General features: G+C 32.9%; 1 protein-coding gene across 2 annotated transcripts in view; it reads left to right on the top strand.

The window, feature by feature from the left end:
• The window catches only part of RDX (radixin), a 57,238-nt gene that overhangs the window by 5,559 nt on the left and 27,830 nt on the right, over positions 1-23,849 (top strand). The window contains exons 2-5 of one of the 2 annotated variants that reach the window (XM_063093300.1): positions 7,134-7,209; positions 14,851-14,934; positions 18,843-18,938; positions 19,469-19,743. In XM_063093300.1, the coding sequence (XP_062949370.1) occupies positions 7,198-7,209; positions 14,851-14,934; positions 18,843-18,938; positions 19,469-19,743 (467 nt within the window). In that variant the 5' untranslated portion in view covers positions 7,134-7,197. Of the gene's footprint in view, positions 1-7,133; positions 7,210-14,850; positions 14,935-18,842; positions 18,939-19,468; positions 19,744-23,849 lie in introns of those variants that run through there. The other variant, XM_063093301.1, reaches the window with a different exon arrangement.

A 23,849-nucleotide genomic window follows, 5' to 3' on the forward strand; every position in this document is an offset into this window, starting at 1 on the left:
AAATGAGATTATTAAAACAGTTTTGGCCAGAGATGATAAAGGCCTAAATTTGTGAAACCTAGTTGTGAGTAGCTTTTTTCCAAGTTCATGTTTGCTGTCTTTTTGTAGTGTTGCTTATTAGCTTGGTCATTTTACAACATTCAAAATGAGAGGAAAATAATGCACTGACAATAATCAATAAAAAAATTAAAATGAGTGTTATGTATAAACTTAATTCACCAACAGAATCAACAAACATATGAAGCCCAACTGTGAAGCAGGCACTGTTCCAATTTCTGAAAAGGAGGATTAAATATCTAGAAAATTAATGAATAGAATTGCTATATAGCCTTATTGACTGTGTGAGAGAATACTGTTTAATTTTAAATTATTTGAGAAGCGTATTGATTTTGTTCTGTTTTGAAAATAATAAGCTACTGTAATGTCTGGTGTTTTGAAACATATAAAGTGTAGAATTATTTGTGAGAACTTCTCAGATAAATTTGAGTCTTTGCTACTTTCTTGCTATGTAGGTGGTTTTCATGAACCTATCTTTGTTGTTCCATTTTAAAATGTTTATTATATGAATTATAATGTCTTCTTAAATGTAAAATGAAGACGTTGGACTGGATTTAGCTTTCTTACCTTTTAGCATTTAAAATTAACAATTGTCGGGTCTGCCGCCGGCCGACCGGAACAGCCCTAGCCTCGTCGCTTTCAGTGGGCGAGTGAACGGCCCAGGATTCCCCTTTCCCTCCTGTCCCCTTTGGAAGGAGATGGGGGAAGAGAGCCGTGAAGAGAGGTGAGCACACCGCCAGCCCCAAAAACAGCCCGGTTAAAGGACACTCAGACGCGGCGGGGGTTCTGTCCAGCAGTTCCGTTTATTATCACACAAGCACTTGCTTTTAAAGGCAAATAGGGAAGGGAGTTTTTTACATAATCTTATCAGCCTAAAGGTCAAGGGAGCATGCATCCTGTCTCAATGCCTAGTTATTGCAGCCTCGAGTGCGGAAGTGCGTATTTGGCCAATAAGGGCTAAGGCAAGATTCCCGCAGACACCCCCACCCTATGTCCTCCCGGCGCCATCTTAGGCTGCCACATTAATATGCCCTTGTGGGCCCATAATGGCGCCGCTTGTAATGTCACTTAAGGTGGCGTTAGTTTTTAAAGCCCCACAAGTAATTGCAAATTATATTTATATTACTTGTTTTTCTGTTCACCTTAGGAACAATACAGATGTTTTTCTTTTAAATTGAAAAAAACTCTTTTAGAAGATATCCTAAATTTAATGTAAAACTTTGTTTTTAATATTGCAGTTTTGCTTTATATTTAAATTTTAGGAAGTTGCTTTGCATTTTCAGTAACATTTATATATTGGTCAAAAATGTTGACTATTTCATTCCCTTGAAAATATCCTTAAAACAGAAATTAGTTGTTCATGAACAAATATTTAATATTTTATTTCAAACTGCGTAGCACCCTTACAGGAAATTCATTTACAGAGATGGTCGTATGAGTTATTGATGTTCACTTACAACACCTTTAGAGGTGTAGTCTTTTGGCTTGATAACAATAGAGGACAGAACTTTACCAGCCTTTTTCTTAAAAAGCCCTATTAATTGTGATGAGATTGTCTAGAATGGTATCTGAGAAAAGCAGAATAGGGTAGTCAAAAGAGCACAGGAATAGGATTTAGAAGGACTTCTGGCTTTGTTAACAAGTGCCATGGCTTTGGGTAAGTCATTTATTTGAATCTTAATTTCTTAGAAGAACGAAGGATTGTAATACCTATGTTGGGTAGGAGGAGGGAGGTCAGTTATTGTAAGGGTGAGGTAACATAGGTGCAGTGTGTTTTGAGTGAGCATTCTACAAATGTTCCCTCCAGTCACTACCCCTTCTCCTTGCTTTTGGCCTTATTTCTTTACTTGTACAAGGGAGCTAAAAATTCTTGTCCTCTTTGTTTTGACTGGGAATCACACGGCATCATACAGGTAAAAGTGCATTTTTTATTGCTGTTAAATTCAGTATTAATACTGAGCTAAAAATATCATAAGCATAAACATAGTTCTTTGTGTATTAGAGATTTTTACACTTGGTGATCTGGGAACTTGGATGGGGAAAAAAGTTACATCTTTACACATTCTCTTCCATTATGAATGTAAGCAACAGTAGCATTTGCAGTACCAAAGACTGTTTCCAGTAGAAATTGTAGATGTTTTCATAATACGTTAAAGTTGCCTCAAAATGACATTATACTCATCATTTCTCACAAGTTATTATATCCACTAGTAGATTCTGTTATATAAAGCATTAATAAAAAGGCAAATATATAACCATATCATAAATTTGTGTTTTTTATATTTTGATAATTGTATTCCAGTACAATTGATTTATTTTGTCATTTTATGTATTTTGTGCATTTAAAATACTTTTCTAGGAGGGGGTTCATAGGCTTCATAGAGGGGCCCACGCAGGGAAAAAAAATGATTAAGAGCTTCTTTTGTAAATGTTGTTGCTTTGATTTGACTGTCAGTGTTTCCTTATTAGTTTGATTTGTCCTCTTTGTTGTACTGCTTTCCAATCCCCCATTTAATTGGCAGAAGAGTTCTTTTGGAATCTTTTAGTCTATGTAGAGACCATAGTTGTGTTCAGAGGTCACTTCTGAGTCTCAAAAGGCAGAGCAGAATTACAATTAAGCTTCAGAAAAAAAATATCTTAAAAGCAAAAATAGGCAGCCTGGTATGATTTATTGAAGCTTCAGGGTAGGACCAGTGTGGACTAGACTTAAAACACCTGTTTTACCACCTGATAGGTGGGAGTCTTGTGCCACTGACTTAACAGAGCTCGGTGTGTTAAACATGATGTTAATTTTCCATTGTATGAGGGAAAGCGGGGGCTGTTTTAGGGTTACCCTTAGAGTTTAAAGACAAAGTAGAAATGTTTTATGTGAATTTTCTGTCTCTAATATGTGGCATTGTATTTGAATACATCTTTATATGGATAATTTTCTGGAAATGGGAGATGTGTATGCCGGCAGCATCTCTTAAGAATACTTGCTGGGTGTATTGCTGCCATGATTGCACTTCATTGCATCTGGGGGAGTCAGTATGGAAAAGAGGGGGAGAGTAAGACCACTTTAAGAAATTTAAAAGTGGGAAGAAAATTAAGAAAATTAATTAAATTTAAATTAAAAGGCTTACAAATTAAATTAAGAAAATTAAGAGTAGAGAGGAAGGAGTAAAATTTTTCTCAATATTTATTATGATGAGGAAAGGGGGGAAATATACAAGTATTTGATATACAAAAATACATCTTTGATGTGCAATGGTTTAGGTGATTTATATTACCCTTTTTTTAAAAAAAAAAAAGAAAGGAAAACACATAAAGGAAAAATTAGTTTCAAATTAGAGTTGGAACCCTAGGAGAGGTATCTAAGTATCTAGCTCTCTTGGCTTTTCATGTGACATTTTATGAAATTGTTGATTCTGCTACTAACAGATGCCAGTTTCAGTTAAAAATAATCATTTGTAGAAGGACTAGAAATGTACCACTGAGGTTGAATAATATTATCTTGATATAAGTATTTTTCAGTAATCACTAAGTTGGCTTAAAAACTTAGGTTTATCCTAAAAATTTTAAGGTAGAATTCTTACATTTATAAACTATGTTGACTTTAAAGAAACTGAGGCGGAACATACAAAGCACAGGATTTATTGAGCCAATATGGCAATTGCAACCTGGGAAACACAGGTTAGGTTGCCCTCATTAAGTGCTTAGTTTTTGTATATCCAAATATCCTTTGTAACAATACCTGTGTTTTTACATAGTTGAGATACATGGTTAGCTTTACATTCTGCCTTTCCACTTAACTGTATGTAAATGTTGATGCGGTTCATCTTAATATAAAAAGCAAAACAAAACAATATTCCATCGTGTCATCACATAGTTTCAACATTACTTTGTGATTTTAATCATTGGGTATTATAAAGAGGGCTGCTGAGATTATCTTGGTACAGATTACTTTCTTTTATATTTATTTCCTTGGGGATTTATTCCAGGAGCAGAATTTCCTGTTCAAAAAAGGTCTGTAGCTTTTGTTACACGTTGGCAACTTACTTTCTAGAAACATGGAGCCAATTTATGGTGCTACAAGCAATACTTATCTACGTGTCTACCAACTTAGTCTTATCAACGTGATTGGCATGTATAATTAATACTTATTTTGCTAGCTTAATGAGGATATTAATCAATAATACATTAAAGCCATTTCAATTTTTAGTTTTAATCAGTAGCACAATTATGCCTTTTTTTTTTTTTTTTTCCTAAGATTTAGTGAAAAGGTTTTCATTTATCTGTTTACTGAGTGGAATCTGAGTGATATGTTTATGTATTTAATCATTTCTTTATTTTGCGTAGCAACTTTATTTTGGCTGTTGAATATTTTTCTATTGTTATTTTTATTTTGATATTTCTTTTATTCTACCTTGGTAGAGATTTAAGATAAAGTATATTTATCTGTTTTCATCATAACTTACATATCGTCCTTAGTCATGTTATATTATTCCTTCAAAACTAAAATTGTTTTTTTAAACTCTCTTTTTGAAAAAAGATTAACCTACTTAGATTTTATTAAATGGTATTGTGAAGTTATAGATCCATTTTATTTACTTTGAAAATTTTGACCTTTCATTTTAAGAAATTAGTTTTTCTTATTACAAAAGTTCTACATTTTCATTTTAGAAATTCACAGATTCATTCTAAGAGTCTCTTACTATTTTGGAGTATAATTCTGATCTCTTCATTCATACTTTTAAAAAAGAAATGTGATTATATACTATTTGTGGTTTTAAAACCTGACTTTTTCTTAGTGGTTTGTCAGTACTTTCCTATGTCATTTAATATATTTTTATAATATTTTGGTTGGCTGTATTGTGATCTAGCGGAGCTTATAGATGTATCATGATTCACTTGACTATAAATAGCACTATAATTAGAATCTTTGTGGTTGTACCATTATATACGTTTGTTCATATTTCCTTTGGATATATTTCCACAAATAAAACTATTTGGCATCTTTTTAATATCAAAAAGAGGAAGACAGACTGGTATGTGGTAGAGCTCTGGATGATCAGTGTCAAAAGACTTGTAGCTTGGCCATTTATTACCAATGTGACTTAGGACCAGCCACTTTTAAGACTGGGCCTTGTTTCCTCAACTATAAAGTAGCCATAATGTGACCTTCTTCTTTGCTTCTCCAGTTTTTTGTTAGTAGAAAATAAAGGATAAGAACATACATCTATGAAATATTTTATAAATACAAGATGCTAAGAAATCACTTTATGTTCAATTGGTAAAGAAGGAGATAGTGCCTCGTTATTTCTCTCAGATAATTTAAAATTAACTGAAATAAAATAGAGGGAAGAAGACTGACTTAATTTTTGAGAGAACATTGATCTGGAAATATACAGTTTTTAGAGACTCCATTTAAAATTTACAATATTTGTGAAGGCTTTTGTTAGGCCCTCCACTTCTTCACAGTGCATAAAGATCAGTTAGACTTGCAGGAGATATTGAAAACTTGTGTGCTTTTATATATCTTGGCCTATGGTATATTTATTCTTACATGTCAGTGGAACTCCCTTATTAAGGCTGAAACTTGAGTATGGAGTATTTTGCTTGAAAGATCATTTTCTATAGAGAAGTAACTCTAAAATTGAAAACCTGGATAAATTATTTTTTAAAGGAAAAGATTCAAAAAGTGGCCAAGGTTTTGATATAGGCACTTTGTCTCGTACGAGGGGTCTTCAAAAAATTCATGAAAGATTTGTATTTTTTTAATTATATTTTTCCATGAACTTTTTGAAATACCTTTGTATATGTGTGAGAAGTTTGCATAAACTTGTTCAGTGAAATATGAGATGAGGCAGTGTTTCTGAATCAGTATTTTATAGATCATGTGTTTTTAACACTTAAGTACACTGATAAATGTTATAAATACACATTTGATTATTTTATATATTCAAATGATAAATATTTTTAAATATTCTCACTGGAAAATTAGGCAGATCACTTTATATTTGGAGTTGCCTTATACTTAGACATTTAGTTAATGACCCTAATGCATGAATTAGTAAGGAAAAAAGATTGGAAATTACTGAGGTAAACTTTCAACCTTAGGGATTAGAAAATAAGCCACAGAGTAAAGACAAAGCTACTAGCAAAGAGAAAACTAATGAGGAATGTGACAGAAATAAACAAAAGGGAAAAATAAAAGAAACAGAAAGTCAACAAAACTGAAAACTGATTTAGATAGAAATTAACAGTATTAGGATGAAAAGAGGGTCATAACTTCAGATATAGTAGAAATATAAAAATCATGAGAAAATAACTTTCTAAAAATGTGTAAATCACTCGACCTTGAAGAAAAGCAGATTTGGCTATGGGGTAGGGATTTAAGTGTTTTGGCCATGTTACGGTTGAGGTAATCCTTGGTCTTAAGGGCAATTCTACATTTCAGTGAAGTCCGGTAGCTTCCAGGTGTGTAGCATGGTAGTTATTAGTGTGCAGAGCAATGGCTGTTTTATATACCTTAGGTGAATAAGCTACTCATATATTTTTCTCTGCTTAGATTTTCAAACTTTCAAGAAGACAAAATATATTTTTTGTTATTTATCTTTTTGTAGATTACATTAATCAGAATTTCCTTTTGTCTTTGGCAGTGCAGAAAAAAGGTTGAAAAGTATTCTTGAGCTTAACTCTCTAGAGTCTGAATCCACCTGTCCTCACGTTTACAGTACCTTTTTCTACCAGGCTGGGTAGAGGAATGAACCTGACTCAGAGAGAGGCAGCATTTGGGCTCTTAGCAGTCATGTTTCCTTGCTGTGTGTTATCTGTAATTAAATTAAAACTTCTAGTAGATCAGTAAGCTTTGTATTATATTATTTGAGATGTGTGGTATTTTAAATCTCAGATTTCGGTCTTTTAAGGAAGTGTAAAATGCTAGTAGAAGACACTGAAAATTAGAATAAACTGAGAACTCCATGTTACTTTAAACCCACATTTTAAAATGTTTTAATTATTATCTTATTCTATACAAATTAGAGTTAAAATAAAAATCTTATAAAGGTAAATTGTGCTTTCTTTTTCTTTAACAGAAAGTGACAACAGAATACATAGAAGTGAAGATTTTTTAAAGAAGGTAGAAAAAAGAGAAGGAAAATGCCGAAACCAGTAAGTGAATTTAATTACTTTTGACACTGCTTACTTAAGAAGATATCATTAACATTAATTTCTTTTTGGAGCAAGGCAAAATATTGTGGTAGAGTTGTTGGAAGAAAAAGGGACTGCTATTACTGTTATTTGTTTTCGATTGATGTGGCTAGTGCATAGTACTATGTGGGCAGTGAAGACGAGGTGTATGGATAACATTGCAGATAAGGTTGAAAATCATGGGTTCTGGGGTCAAACTGTCTTCTTATCCTGACTCTTCCAGTTAATCTGGGTGACCTTTGTTAATTTAGCTGAATCTGTGCAGTTCTTAATTTCCTCTTCTATAAAATGGGGATATAATCAGTTTCTTACTCAAAGGAGTATGGTGAGGATTAGAAGAATCTTGTACACATTCAGTGCTCAGTAAATGGTTAAACCAGAGGAAATAATGAGAAGTCAGGAGGACCCATGCATTGTTTATTTTCTTATAATTCTAGCTTTGATGCTAGTGATACCAATACTGATATTACGTAGTCTTAGATTATTTTATTTAAGAGTATACCTGTGATCATTTTACTTAATTTTATAATTATATGGCTCTTCTTGACTCAGGTTTATTCCTTTTGTCTTAGGGTAAGGACTCTTTTCTTCATCTAATAAAATGGGATGTTTTTTTAAATTGTGTCTCTTTTGGCCAATTATATTTTTAAAGAAAATTATTGGTTATAGTTATTGGAATTTTCTGGTATGGATATCACTTTGGAATGACTTTTTAAAAGACTTAGCAGGAGCAAAGTGCATTGTGGGAGGGAGAGAAGAATAAAAATAAAAGGCATGAAGATCAGAAAGCAAGAAGTAAAATGTTCTATTTGCAGATGACATGATAGTTTATGTAGAAAACTTCATGAATCTATAAAGCAACTACTAGAATTGATAACTGAATTTAGCAAGATTGTCAAGACACAAGGTTATAATTTCAAAAAGTCAATGATCTTTTTTAGCAGCAAAGTTTGAAAGATGAAGTAACAGTATTTTTAACAGCATCAAAATGATCTAAAATATATATGGAATTACCAAAGTTTATTTGGAATAACTAAAGCAATTTAAAAAAAAAAAAAAAAAAAGTGGAAAAACTTACAGTCCTGGATTTCAAGACTTATTTTCAAGCTACAAAAATAAGACATTGTGGTACTGGTGAAAGGATAGATAATAGGATCAGTGGAACAGAAATACACCTGCACACTTGGGTTTTCATTAGATTTTCAACAATGATGTCACACAATTCAAGGAGGAAATTTAATTATTTTAAATAAATGGTGTTATCCATACAGAAAAACATGAACATTGATTCTTGGCTCACATTTTATAGAACCATTAACTCTAAATGGATCACAGACCTGAATGCAAAAACCTAAACTGTAAAACATCTAGAAGAAAACAAAAGAATTTTTGCAGCTTTGGGATAGGCAAAAATTTCTTAGGTGTTATACAGAAAGGTTGAACCATTAAAGAAAACATTGGACTTCATCAAAATTAAAAACTCTTGCTCTGTGAAAGATAGTAAGAAAACAGCAAGGCAAGGCAAAGTGGGAGAAAATACGTGCAATATAAAGTTCTTTTTACAGTTTAATAATAAGAGAACTCAGTTTTTAAAAAATGGGCAAAAAATTTTAACAGATACTTTAGAAAAGAAGCTATATTAATAGCCAATAAACACATGAAAAGATTCTCAATGCTTTCAGTTATCAGGGAAATACAAATTAAAACAACAGTGAGATACCACTTTATACTAACTAGAATGGCTAAAGTTAAACATTGATAATATTAAGTGTAGATAAGGATGTGGAGCAACTGTAACTCTAATGTATTTCCAGAAGTTTACAACTCCTTTGGAAAACTCTTTGCCAGTATAATTGAGTAAAAACATTTCTTTATTGTTCCTTAAGGTCAAAATTGTATATATAATGGGATACTAATTGTGTGTGTTGTTATTGCATTAAAAATTCCATGAAAAATGCTTTATTAATGTTAATAGTCAATGATTTTTTTTCCTTAAACTTTTTAGTTGAGAATATAGCCATCCTTCTCCCCCAGCCCACCCTAGTTGAAGAAAAGAAAAGAAAGTCTGTTTTTTCAAAACATAAAGCTTTGAGAAATTTAACTTGGTCTCCACATTTTACATCGATCCTCTTGGCCCAGTTAGTACTTAGAAGAATTGTAACCTTGGTCCAGTCACAACTTCTGTAAGCCTACTTTTTTTAATTGTAAGTTGATTTGGTAATTAAGTGCTTTGTTTGCCTCAAGGAATTACTATTAGGATCAAATGAAAAGGGTTTTTTTTTTGTCTTTTTCGTGACCAGCACTCAGCCAGTGAGTGCACCAGCCATTCCTATCCCAGCGCTGCACTCTCCCGAGTGCGCCACGGGCTCGGCCCCAAACGAAAAGGCTTTAAAAGCAGCCTTATGGTGTTTTTTATTAAACATTATATTTATAGGTAAGATTTTAATTTTTTACAATGTTATTTATGTTAATATGCAATAGATTTATTATATTTAAATAAGTTAATAAGCATTTAAAAATTTTGTCAGCTTTAATTTCTAATGTGGTAAGTACTTATAGATATAACCCATATAAATGAAAACTTTTTGGGGGCTTAGTAATTTTTAAGAGTGTAAATGGATACTTAGTCTAAGAGATTTGACAGCCTCTGGCCTAGGGCATTATTAGAGTCTCTGTATTTGAAGGTGCATTACTGCTATGTCTGGGTTCCAGCCAGCAGGAGGGGAGGAGAAAACATAGGGAAGTGTGCCCACTATTTTATGCTTAGGCTCAGAAGTGATCTACATGTCTAATGCTCATGTTCTGTTGGTGAGAGTTTAGTCACACAGCCATAGCTAATTCTAAGAGAACTTGAGAAATGTACTGTAGCTCAGCAGCCATATGCCCCACTATAGTTCTAATAGAATTTGGTGGTCAAACAACAAGCAGCATTTGCCCTACCACATGATTAGTTTAAAGGATAAAAAAAGTCAGATGAGTAGTTGCTAAAATTGAGCAAATATTCGTGATTTTAAAAATACAAACCCATACCTCTTAAGCTAGGTGTAGAAGAAAATCTACAGCAGAAGTTGTTCTTAATATGTTAAGGGTGGAAACATTCCCTTTAAAATCAGGAACAAGCTAAAAGATATGCACTATCACTGCTCATATTCAGCATTGAACAGGAAAACCTGTTGTATAGAAAAAATAAATCAAAAGCTTAAGAATGGGAAAGGAAGAAACACTGTTTGAAAATATTAAGATTGTTTGTTGCAAATTATGGCCACAGGCCAAATCCAGTGAGCCACCTGTTTTTTGTACTGCCCATGAGCTAGTAATGTGTTTTACATTTTCGATGGTTGAAAAAATAAAAAGAATAATAATATTTCATGACACATGAAAATTACATGAAATTCAAATTTCAGTGTTCATAAAGTTCTCTTGGAACATAGTAAGCTCATTTATCATGTACTGAATGCAGCAGAGACAATATGCTCTGCAAAGCTTAAATATTTACTATGATTTGGCCCTTTACAGAAAAAGTTTGCTGACCTCTGCTTTACATAAACTCAAAGATTTACAGGCCTATTATAACAATTAGCAGTGCAACTGAAAATAGAGTCAGTATAAAAACCAGTTGCATTTCTACAGAAGCAAAAACTGAAAACAATTTGGAAAGATATTTCATCAGATTCATAGTCCTGTATTTGAAACCCTTGAAGATACATGAGTTTCAGAACTTGGAATTTTTGAATTTTAGAAAGGTGAATATACAACATATTACCTGCACATGTCATTATATCATGAAACTTTTATCAAGGTCTGTGGCATCACCTCAAAAACATTAATATTTCTGCAGACTAATGTGTGAATATTCAAGTGAAGTGAGATAAATTTTTTCACTACAAGTGATAGTCTTACATCACTTCATGTCAGATTTTTGCTCAAAATTAACTAATAAACTTCATTTTCAGTGCTTTTAGGATGTCAAGATTATGAATTAGGGAGTATGCACCTGTATTTACAATAGCTACAAAACCATGATGATTTAGGGGAAAATATCTACTAAGTGGTTAATATGATTTTTGTGGAGAAAATTATAAATTCTTTCAAAAAAGACATTAAAAGACATTTGTAAGGCATTAAGGAAGACCTAAATCAGTGTACAGAGAGAGCCATAGATAGGAAAGTCAATACTGAAAAGATGTCAGTTTTCATCCCAAGAGATAGATGAATTGTCTACTTCCAATTATAAATTATAAGGGGATAGTTTGAAAAGTGCACAATTTTATATGGAGCCAAGAGCAAGCATAAAGAGCCAAGAACAGCCAAAACATTTCTGCAGAATAATGAGGGGGAGACTTGCCCTACCAGATATCAAGACTTATTTAGGGCCGAGCCCGTGGTGCACTCGGGAGAGTGCAGCGCTGGGAGCACGGCGATGCTCCCTCTGCGGGTTCGGATCCTATATAGGAATGGCCGGTGCACTCACTGGCTGAGTGCCGGTCTCAAAAAAGACAAAAAAAAAGAGACTTATTTAAAGACACAATAATTATGATAGTATGATATTAGCTGAATAATTAAATTGACCAGTGGAACAAAATCAGATGGATACCTCTACAGACATTTGATTTGTGATAGAACAGTCTTATGTTGGGATATTTAAAATCCCCATATCATTATCCATGTGGGGATTAAAAAAATGAAATTTGACCTCTGCCTCATCATCATAAGTAAATATCATTGAAGATAAGTTACGAAAAACAAAACTTTGAAATATATAGTAGGAAATATAAGAATATCTTTATGGCTCTGGACTAGGGAAGGATTTCTTAAATATGGCAAAAAATTGATATCTGTATGTAAAACATTCATAAGTTAAACATTAAAATTAAGAATATCTGTTTATCATACAGAAGGATACCATAAAGTAGAATGACAAGCCACAAACTGGGAGATAATTTTTTTTGTAACACAAATAACTGACAAAGGATTAGTATCTAGATATATAAAGACTTCCTGCAAAAGAGTAAGAAAAAAACAACCCAGTAGAAAAGTAAGCAGTAGATGTGAACAGACATTTCAAAGATGAGGAAACTGAGTGGTCAACAAACATATTAGTTTTCTATTGCTCTATAACAAAATACCACAAATCTAGTACCTTCAAACAATGCCATTTATTATCTGACACTTCTGTAGGTTAGTAATTTGGTGTGATGTGGCTGAGTTCTCTGTTCACAGTCTTATAAGGCAGAAATCGAGGTGTCAGCCAGCTGTGTTCTCATCTGGAGCTTGGGTCCTCTTCCAAGCTCATTCTTGTTACTGGAAGAATTCATTTCCTTGCACGATGGTGCATTCCTCTTTACTGAAGCATGAAGTCCCCATATTCTTGCCAGCTATTGGCCCAGGGCCACTCTTATCTCTTAGAGGCTGTTCTCAGGTCCTTGCCTCATGCCCCCTTCAATTCAGCAATGGAGAACCTTTTTCATGTCAAATTTCTCTCACAGTTGAATCTCAGTTGAATCTCTCTAACTTATTCTGCAGCTAGTCAGAGAAAACTCATTGCTTTTAAAGGGTTCATATGATTAGCTTAGGCCCACCTACGTAATCTTCCTATCTTAAGGTCAACTAATTAGTACCCTTAAGGACATCTGTAAAATCCCTTCTATCGTGATGTAGCTTAATCATTGGCACACCAGGGGATGGAGATCATGGGGGCCATCTTAGAATTCTGTATGCCACATATGTATGCCTCATCAGCAGTCAGGGATCTGCATGTTAAGACCATACTGAGATTATCATTTTATACCCACTTACATTGTCAAATTTTAAGAAATCTGGTAAAACCCACTGTTAGTGAAAATACAGATCAGCAAGAATTCTTTAGCACTATTGATGGTAGTGTAAGCTGATACAATCACATTGTAAGACAATTAAGCATTACATGGTAAAGTAGAAGGTGTTTATACTTTATTAGCTAGGAATTCTACTTCTAAGTATATATTTCTTCTAGAGAGATTCTGACACACATGTACTAGGAGGCATGCAAGGATGTTCATAGCAGTATTCTTAATAGTCGAAAAATTGGAAATAGTGTTCTTTGACAGGAAAATGGATAAGTAAATTATTGTTTAGTCACACAGGGAATATTGTTTAGCAGTGAAAATGAATTGTAACTAACAAAAATATCAGTGAATCTTAGAAATATAGGTGTCAAAAATTAAACTATAGTGTACAACAATTATTGAAATAGAATATACATACCCAAAAGACTATATCAAAAGTGTATATTTTATGAATTTTCATAAAGGGAATATACCTCTGTAACCATTGCCCACATCAATAACTTTTATTAGCAAATACTGTACAATTATAGCTAAAAAAATTAAAAACTAAATATTTTACATATAGATACTTATATTTGTGATAGAACTTTTTTTGTTGTTTTTTTTTTAAAGCAAGAGAGTGACAAATACAAAATTCAAGTTAGTGCCTACCTGTTGGGGCATTGGGGATAGCAAAATTCACAAAGAAGAAATACAGTGGGATATGCAATATTATTTGTTATTTCTAATATTAGATTGGATGGTGGATTTATGGGTTTCATTATTTTATTATGCTTCACTGTTTACGTATGTTACATGTATTGTTTTGTATGTATCAGTGTTTCTTAATAACATTATTTGAAAGAAGGGTGACTCTGTAAGATTATTTAGTTTTATGGTTATAAAATGCAAACATTTTTGTGGCCCTTTACCAATTTCTCCCTGATCTCCCCTCCCCCTTTCCCACATCTGGTGGCCTCAGTTCCATTCTTTCCTTTTGAAAGTTCAAGGAATTATTGTGATTGTTATATCAGTAAGATCTGATTAGAGAAAGTATTCCAGATAAAGCCACAACATGTGCTGAGGTTGTAGTTGTTAGAATGAGTAAGACATATAAGGGGAAATAAGAAGTCTAATTTAGAGTTCTTATAGTGTGAGTTAAAGTTAAAAAATTAGATTCGGACCACATCATGAGGAATTCTAGGTGAAGATGCTTCTCTGGGGTAAAAATTATTTTAGGTAAGGCATGTTAAGTTTGAGATTGAATTAGAAAGGTATTTACACAAGAAAATTAGTATTTAAAATAGAGTCTTCCGAATAAAGGACTGTAGGCAAATGCTTTTTATAAAGTGAAGAATACATTTATTTGCAGTATGAATAAAACCAAATATATGATTTTTGTGTTGGAAGAAATATAGAGTGATGAATGACATTCAGAGAATTTGGAGTTAGACCTCAATTTAAATACCTGTTCTGCTGTTTGATATCCATGTGTCTTTGGGCAAGTAATGGAAACTCCGAGTTTCTGTAGAAATGAACATAGTATCTTCTATTATTATTGCAAGGGCTAAATGAGAATATAGAAAGCCCATGGTTTAGTGCCCAGTATATGTTAAGTATACGTGGATGTTTTTAAATGAGGACTTTGTTTTACAAATAAATTAAGATTTCCTGTGATTAAATTCAAATTTTATCTAATAAAGACAGTATTATAAATCAGATAAAAGTATTTCTCATGCTTAATACTTAATAAGTATATTCTCTTTACTACTGATTATCCCTTTTGTTTTCATTACAGATCAACGTAAGAGTAACTACAATGGATGCTGAGCTGGAATTTGCCATTCAGCCCAATACAACTGGCAAACAACTTTTTGACCAGGTATCATTTAACCACATAAAGTATGTAACTTTTGACACCATATTGTGGATGTTATTGCATACTTCTTTCCGTGTTTTCCTATACCTTTACTGATAATCCAACTATGAAGCACTTGGAATTTTTCTCAGTACCTACTCAGATATCTTGAACCAGGTGTAGGGATATTCTTTATTCTTTCTCATTTCTACCTTTCCAAGATAGGACTTTTTAAAAATAATTATCTGCAGGTATTTATTTAGTATTTGCTATGAAAATCATTGCAGTGGCAACTAAAAGGGATTCAAAGATATTCTACATAGTCCTTGAGTGCAGTGGGTTGAGATCCTAGACAGAGAGGCCAACAGGAGCAAAGGCATAGAGAATTAAAGGTTATAAGGAGACAGCTAACAGCAGTTTGGTGTCATGGGCTCATAATGTGCTAGGCACGAGTTAGGACATGGAGGTCAGGTATGTCATGTTAAGGAACTTTGACTACTGATCTTGTCTTTTTTCTGTCTTGAATGCACATTAGAATCACTTGTAGAACTTTAAAAAAAAAAAAGGCAATGTTTGGAAACCACTTCCAAAGATTCTGATTTAATTGTCTGGGCCTACTCTAAACCATCAGTATTTTAAAATACAGGTGATGCTGTATTGTAATACTGTAGGTAATCAAGTTTTATGGAGAAAAGGAGGAAGAAGATTGGTACCCTGAGGTCAAATAAGAAGGTGAAGAGACAATTGCAAAGAGAGAAGATGATATATCTTGCATGGTTTGAGACTTAGAGGACAACTTTTACATAAACTTCTACTTAGGAGAAGGACAGTAATAGTCTGTGGTCAGAGTAACTTGATCTTAAAGAATAAGAGTTTCCAGTATTACAGCAATAAATGACATATTAGATATCTGGTTTTATTAGATATCATTCTATCACAGACTGATCCAAAATCTGATGAAATAAAATTTTAAACCTCCTGGAAAACTGCTTCTTCTCTTGACAAGTAGTATACTTAATCTCTCGATTAGTTTATTAATGAACTTTAAAGCTGTGATACATTTTGGAAGATGAAAAGCCTTTTGTGTGAGTGTATGAGCAAATTTTTAAAGCAAAAATCATAAGTAGCTACATGCACCATACCTTGTGAACTAATATCCACTTCTGTTGGTTCTTCTAGGCCTCCAGTTTGTAAATATATATATTTTAATAAATATAAATATATTTTAATAAAAATGTGAGTGGAGTTAGCATTTATTGTACTTCATAGCAAATTGAAATGTTATTTATAGTAAGCAAAATGTTTGTGGTAGCCAAAAACTAATTGGCTAGTGAGCCTTTTTGGTTTTGGATACTAAGAAATAAAATATGTGATATTTATTAAGTAGAATTGCTTTCATTTGGATACCAGAGAAAATGAAACTTCATTTATTATAGTGCAGTAATGTGTAGTGGTTTAAAGGTAGGCTCTGGAGCCAGGCTGCCTGCAATAGTCCCAGCGACAGTTGTTTGACTTTGGGAAATTAATCTCTTTGCCCCGTTTTTCTCATTTGTACAATTAGGATGACGATAATATTACTCCTTCAGAAAGGTGTTGTGAGAATTAAATGAGAATCCATATAAAGTGCATAGAACAGTATTTTATAGTTTTTAAAAATGTATATATGATATATATGTAATTCATATTGTGAATGGAAGTCTAGATTATTGAGTGTTGTTATCTGTCATGGGCCCTGTTCAGTAATTCTTTCTGTTCTGTTTCCTGACAACTTCCCTTGAGCCCAAACACAAGGATCTAAAAGCAGGCTTTACCTTACGTGTAGTGAGTATGTGGGATGAGTTGGCAGGTTCAGGTCAGATCAGGAGCAGACTGGGTCCTCTCAAACGAGAGTACATAGCTTCCTGAGTCCACATGTAGCACGGACCCACTTTTGATTATGGTGTTAGGTTGAGGCCAGCTGGTATGTGTTGGGGGACTCCGAATGAGTGCTTAACACCCTTTGGTTTGTCATTGCTGACTCTTCCTTGCCTAGCCTCCTTTTCCAGCTTATGCTTGTGGGATTAAAAAAATGGAGAGTGTTCATAACCTCAAGGAGTGTGCAAAATCTTTTAGGGTGCAAGAAATATTAAACTGTTTATATTTTTATCTTTCCTCTTCCAAATTCTTTTTTAAATATATGCTTCATAGTGTATTAACATAATAGTGTATAACTTGTAAATAAATATGCATATATTGTAAGTATATGCCCAAGCATTTTTTACTTAGAGAGGTATGTGATCAGAAGTTTCTGAGAGCACCTCTAGAAGAAGTAGGAAAAGAGCTACTGGAGAAATAGGGCTTGTTAGGGAATTTCACAGCTGAGCTCTCTTCTTCCTCCTGGTATTTCTTGTGATAGTGTAAAGTTAGTTAAGGTGCTATTCTTTGTGCCTGCTGTGGCACATCCCCCTCTTACTTAGCCAATATTGTGAATTTCACAAAGCATGGAAGCAAAAGCTGAGGCCAGCTTCTTTGACAGGCTTTTCTCTGAAGCTCTTGACTTGTACATTTCCTACTCCTGCTACCCTGAAAAATGTTTTCTCTGACTATTATTGGGACAACCTATCTTTTGCCAAAGTTGAATTTTTTGGGATCTCTATTTGTCCATATTAAATTTTTTGTTGTGTGGCATTGATGAGCTTTTGCACTATCAGTATGTCTTTATATACCATATCCTTCAGAAATTTTTCGGTTTGGGGGTTTTTTTTTTTGATGGTAAGCTTTTCTACTTCCTAGCACAGCTATGTGTGGGGTTTTTTCCTTATTTTTAATGTTTTATGTGTATCATATCAGTGAAATTTTTCAAGAGAGGGAAAGTAAACTGAAGGGTTCAGTTTGCTCTCTTGAAACTAAAACCCTGGAATGTTTTAAGATTATTTAAAAAAAAAACAAATGAAGAATCATTATCATTTAAGAACTGATGTTGAATGTTTCTTTAAAGCTTTTAAAGTATTATTGAACTCTCACCCTTCCTAGCTCATTTCCCTCATTTTATTTTAAATATAATTTTTTTTTTTAACACATGCTCTTTTTTAGTGTGGGCATAGTCCTGGATGTGTATCTTAGTTCCACCACTTTATTTACTCTAATTCTTTTGAGTGCCTACCAATGGCTAATCTTTCTAGGAGATGATATGGACGTTAAGATGAATAAAACAATAATCTCTGACGTTAAGTGTTACACAGTCAAAGAGTAAATAGACACACTACTAATAACACAGTTAGTTATGATAAGAGTAAATGTTCTAATAGCAATATTTATAAAATATTATGGGAACATCAGAGAACAAGTGATTAATTTTATCTAGATGATAGGAGAGCTTTATTCACAGAAGACATGTTAGTTGAGCTAGGCCTTGAAAAGTAAATTATTCAAAAGTTGGTAAAAGTAAGAAGAAATGTTCTAGGCAGAGGAAATACCATGAGCAAAGGTGTAGAAGGGTAAAACTTATGCCATGTTCCAAGAATGGTTTCCTGCTTGGTTGAAGGGAGACATAAAATATATCAGACTCTTTTCTTATCACCAAAATGGTATTTTCCCTAAATACCGGTAAGGTACTTGGGGGGGTAAATTGAAATAGGAACGTAGGATTATTATATTTATTTCCTAGACTATTTTTATTTGTTGAGGTCTTGATGGGCAATAAGGAGAAGGATATGAAAAAGTGGATCAAGTAAGGTTTGAAGTAACACTACAAAATTAAATATAGAAAATCTGAATTTAAGTTTTCAGAGATGTTCCTTTATTATGTTAAATTTAGGAAAGACCTTTCATATGGCAAAGGAATATACCTTTATCTGTATAGTTTTGTTCTTTTGCAGTGTAGTGTCATGCAGTTATAATGTAAATGTTGAACTGAAATTGAGGTTTTTTTTGTTTTGTTTTGTTTTTTTTAGGTGGTGAAAACAGTTGGTTTGCGTGAGGTTTGGTTTTTTGGGCTGCAGTATGTAGACAGCAAAGGTTATTCCACGTGGCTTAAACTAAATAAAAAGGTAAAATACGTATAACATTAAGCTAATAATTAATTTGAAGGTCTCATGAATTTGTGCCACAAAATCTAAGGGTCTGACTGATTCGAAGCCTTCTTTTGCACTTATCTTGTTAATCATTGAAGTGACATGTCTTTTATTTCACTTAAGTACCATCAACTTATCATCTTAGAAAAAAGAAACACTTTTCTTATTTGAAAACTTAGCATACAAGAAATATTATTTTAAAGTAGGCATTATATATAGTATTACTAAATACTTTGACTTTGATTTATACATCTGCATAATAAGCTTCTCAAGAATATCAACAGAAGTTTTTATTTGGTTATTAAGATTTGTGAGTAAAAGGCCACATTTGAGAGCATAGAATCTTTTTTCTCTCATATATTTGTTTACAGATTTAGAATCTTTCTTATAGATTTAGAATCTTCTATTTCACTTACCACTTTCTTCCAAAAACAATTTAATGTGACTAGGTTTAATGATTATGAACTTAAGATTTTTGTTTATTATACTTGAAATTACTATTCCAGGTGACCCAGCAAGATGTTAAAAAAGAGAATCCCTTACAGTTCAAGTTTAGAGCAAAATTCTTTCCTGAAGATGTTTCTGAGGAGTTAATTCAAGAAATTACCCAGAGACTTTTCTTCTTACAAGTTAAAGAAGCCATCTTAAATGATGAGATATATTGCCCACCAGAAACTGCAGTTCTTTTGGCTTCCTATGCTGTCCAAGCCAAGTATGGAGACTATAACAAAGAGATTCATAAAACAGGCTACCTGGCTAATGATAGACTCCTACCCCAGCGGTAAGTGAAACATACCTTTTTGTTATATTCTCTGAAAATTATATTCTAGAAGTTTGTAAATAAAAAAAAATTTTTTTTTGAGATTTTAAGTTGCCAGCTGGGTCAGAGTATACTTTTAAAAATCATGACCTAGAAGCTACATAGATTTATATGCTCTATATATCTATTACCTAAAGTTGATCTACCTCTTCTCTCCTCATTCCCATAGGAAAGGCAATAAATGGAGGCAGTGATAATTTGGGCTTAAGGGAAGGATGTGACTGTTGTTGCTTAGTAAAATTCTAACCCAGGCAGATAGGTGCTTAATAAATGCTTTTTGAGAATAAGTGGCAGGCCATGTTTCCTCCATAGAATTAAGTTTCTAAATTTTTAAAAAGACTTTTTAAACTAGATGTCAAACTCTTAGGCTAGTGCTCTGTTCTTACCTGCAGTGTACTGCTGCCTCTATAACATTTACTTTAAAATATCATGGCATAGGAAAAAAATTATTAGAAGACCTAGATTTTGAGTACTAATTCTACCCGTTGCTAGTTACATGACCTTAGATGCATAACCTAAAATCTCTGAGTCCCAATATCTAAACCTGCAGCGTGGGGATGATAATTCTATTCTGCCTACCTTCCAGTTTATGATTACAATTCATGAACTGTATGATTTATATTTTTAACTGTGAGGTGTGATATAGTATTATTTGGTAGTATTTATGAAATCTAGAAAATGCAGCATTAAGCATTACTTTTAAATATCTCAGTTCTTAATTTTGGTAACACACATGTCCCTGATATTAGAAAGTACATTGAGATCTTTCTTTTAGAACATGGAGAGAGGTTATTACTGTTCTTAGTCCAAATTCCTCAATTTTAAAGTTCTATTTAAGTGCAAAACTATATATTATTAACTTAAGATTTCAGTTTTGCACCGTTTCCTTCCAGTATTGAAGCTCTTAGTGTAGTTTCTTTTTCATAGTTACTAAATATGAAGAAAGGCAAAACTACCTCATATCCAGTCTTATTAATTTCCTTTGTTTATAAGACCTTGTTTATTTTTGACTAGTAACTTTATTATCTATTGATATATGCTTTATAAGGTACTACTAAATATAATAAAATTTGATTATTAAATGATATAGTATTCTGCCCTTTTATATAGCAATAATAGTTATCTTAGGAGAAGGTGGGATAATGCATGTTGTTCACCAAGAGACAGGAATATGAGATATTTGTTAGTCTATCAGATTTTGATTATTCCAACCCAAAGTTCTTTGTCTCAGATTTTTTAAGCACTTAATTGAGTAAAACTAGTACAGTAGAATTTCATTTCAGATAAGGATTAGTTTTTACTTTTAATTGAGATATAATTTATATACATTAAAATGCACAGCACATTAGGTTTTGAGTTAGTATGTACAGTAAATCTTTATAATCAAAATTATCTTTAAAATGTCTTAAATGTTCATAACAGAATAAGCATGCTTTATCTCAGCAAGAACAACATAGGTAGTTGTTCTTTCAGTGTCAAATCAGATTGCTGTTTGGTTGAGCACCAGATGAAGTAATTGACTTACATTTAAGAGTTATGTGATTTCAAAGTTTGTTAAGCACTAAAATCACACTCAAGCATAATTTAATTTCTTTATTTTTAATGCATGTGTGCTCTAACCCACATTGTTTAAAAAGGAGGAAGATAGCTGAACTGCTTTAGATAGGGTTGTTTATGGTCACTAGCACAAATGCTCTTCAGGATATAGTCCTTAATTTTGCAGGCTGGTGTTCTTCCAGAGTTTGTAGTCTATGAAGGACTAATTCAAGCTATGTAAGCTTAAAAGAGGCTCAGTCATAAATTCATAATACTAATATTTTGGTTTGGAATGGAGGAAATATATTCACATGTATGGTGTATAGTATACTTTTTCTCAGTATCTAAGTACCTGAGGAGGAAATGAGTAACCAGAAAATTATTTGGTGAAGATAAATCAAACAAAAAATTCAGTGATTCTGATGGATGCTTAATTCTTATATTGAAAAACCCAGATGAGAATTCTATTCTCCCACAGTAGAGTTTAGCTTGCTGATGGTATGAATGATCAGCTCCAACAGATAGTGTTTCTTCCCTTTGAAAGAGCTAGATATACACACATTTTTACATGCCAGGTTTCTAACTTGGGCAGCTGGGTGGTTGGTAATACCTTTTACCAAGATAAGGGGAAGAAAATATACATTTTGGAGGAGAATGAATGAAGTTTTGATTCTGTTGCGTTTGAAATATGTATAGTATAAGAAAGATATCTAGTAATCATTTGCATATGTAGGTCTGGATTTTTTAGAGCAGTATGGCCAATAGATACAGTTTGGGAAGGAATCAACAAACAGGTGGTAATTAACCCATGGGAATGAAAGAGATAGACCTGAAAGTACATATGAAGTGAGAAAAAGACCTGGGACAGACCTTGTTGGACCTCAACTTTTAAGTTCAGAGGAAGAGGCTTCTGTAAAAGTATAGTGAGAAAAAAATGACCAGAGATTCAAGAATAATACCAGGGGAGTGTTATATTATGGAATTCAAGGTAAAAGAATGCTTTAAGGAGTGTGATCAGCACTGTTAAATAGTACAAAGAAGGTGGAATATGAGGAGAACTAAAGTGTCTGTTGGAATAAGGAGACTGATAGTGATCTTAGTTAAGATTACTTTCAGTAGAATGGTGGGAGTTGACCAGATTGTGGTTAATTGGAGGCAGTGGATGTTAGGTATGGAAATTAAGTTTAGTGAAAATCGACAGTCCTTAAAAGAAGTATGGCTTAGAAAAGGAAAAAGAAAAACAAAAAACAAAAAACCCAGGGGTAGGGAGGCATGGGTTTCTAGACTTATTCTTTAAATGAGGGGGGAAATTGATTATTTCAATTTATTAACTGTACAAATTTTAAAGTACTTCATTGCTGGCAGTGGGCATATAATGGTGAGTAATTGGCTGTGCTAGGTTATGCCTCTGAGGCTGATTGCATGTCTCTTGAAGAGCCCAGAGGTTAGATAGCAAGAAAGAGTACATACACACATAAAAAAATGTGGAAACCTAGGTGCTCTAAGGAAGAAGACAAAACTACTCTCTCCAAAAGCAGGAACTTGAAAGAGGAGGCATAGAGAAAGGAGCAGTGCATAATACGAACATAATGGTGAATCTGAGACTTCATTAAAGAATCCACTCTGTAAGTAGTACTTAACTCGTCCAGGGAAAGATTCCATCTTAAGATTCCTTTATTTTGCTGGGAAATCCCTGGGTTTCATGCAACATTTTTACATAGCAGAACAATAATATTTTGACACTGCAGCTTTAGCTATTGCTAAGTAGGATCTGGAGATTCACCAATAAAGAAAGGTGGATAATTATCATATAACCCAAAGAGAATAGAAATCATAATCTGTAGTCAGCATAGCAGGTAGATTACATTTATAAACATGTTGACTTTGCTGATTTTGTGTTAAAATATTAGTGGTAGAAAATAAGAACATTTGTATTTACTTACTTTTGAATGAGGAACACTGGAAGGATATGAAAGAAACTAATGTAAAGTTAATTGAGGGAGTAAGTGGGTGGGAATATGGCTTTTCACTGTATACTTTTTTATTGAAAATAATATACACAAAACAACAAAATTAAATTTAATAGCAAATACGTAAATACGTAGAATAAAGGAAGAATGAAGGCCCATGAATTCTGGTTTTCAATGTGTTCTTTAATTTTTCTATTAATAATGAAAAAGACTTTTCATCTAATATTTTATTCATTTGAAACATTTGAATTTCCATACACTATTTTTATAATAACTATTTTATAGCATGTACTATTCAAAATAATTTAAGAATCCTAGAAACTTTTAGTTTTGAGATAATTATGGTTTCAAATGCATTTGTAAAAAATAATAGAGGTCCCCAGGATCCTCTCCTCCTAGCCTTCCTTAATGGTAACATCTTGTGTAACTATCGTACCTGTGCAATATTACAACCGAGATACTGACATTGATACAACCCAACCAACTTATTCATATTTCATCAGTTTTACATGCATGCATTTGTGTGTGTATGTATTTAGTTCTATGCAATTTTATCATGTG

The sequence above is a fragment of the Cynocephalus volans genome, chromosome 4, assembly GCF_027409185.1.
Source record: "Cynocephalus volans isolate mCynVol1 chromosome 4, mCynVol1.pri, whole genome shotgun sequence".
NCBI classification, from domain to species: Eukaryota; Metazoa; Chordata; class Mammalia; order Dermoptera; family Cynocephalidae; genus Cynocephalus; species Cynocephalus volans.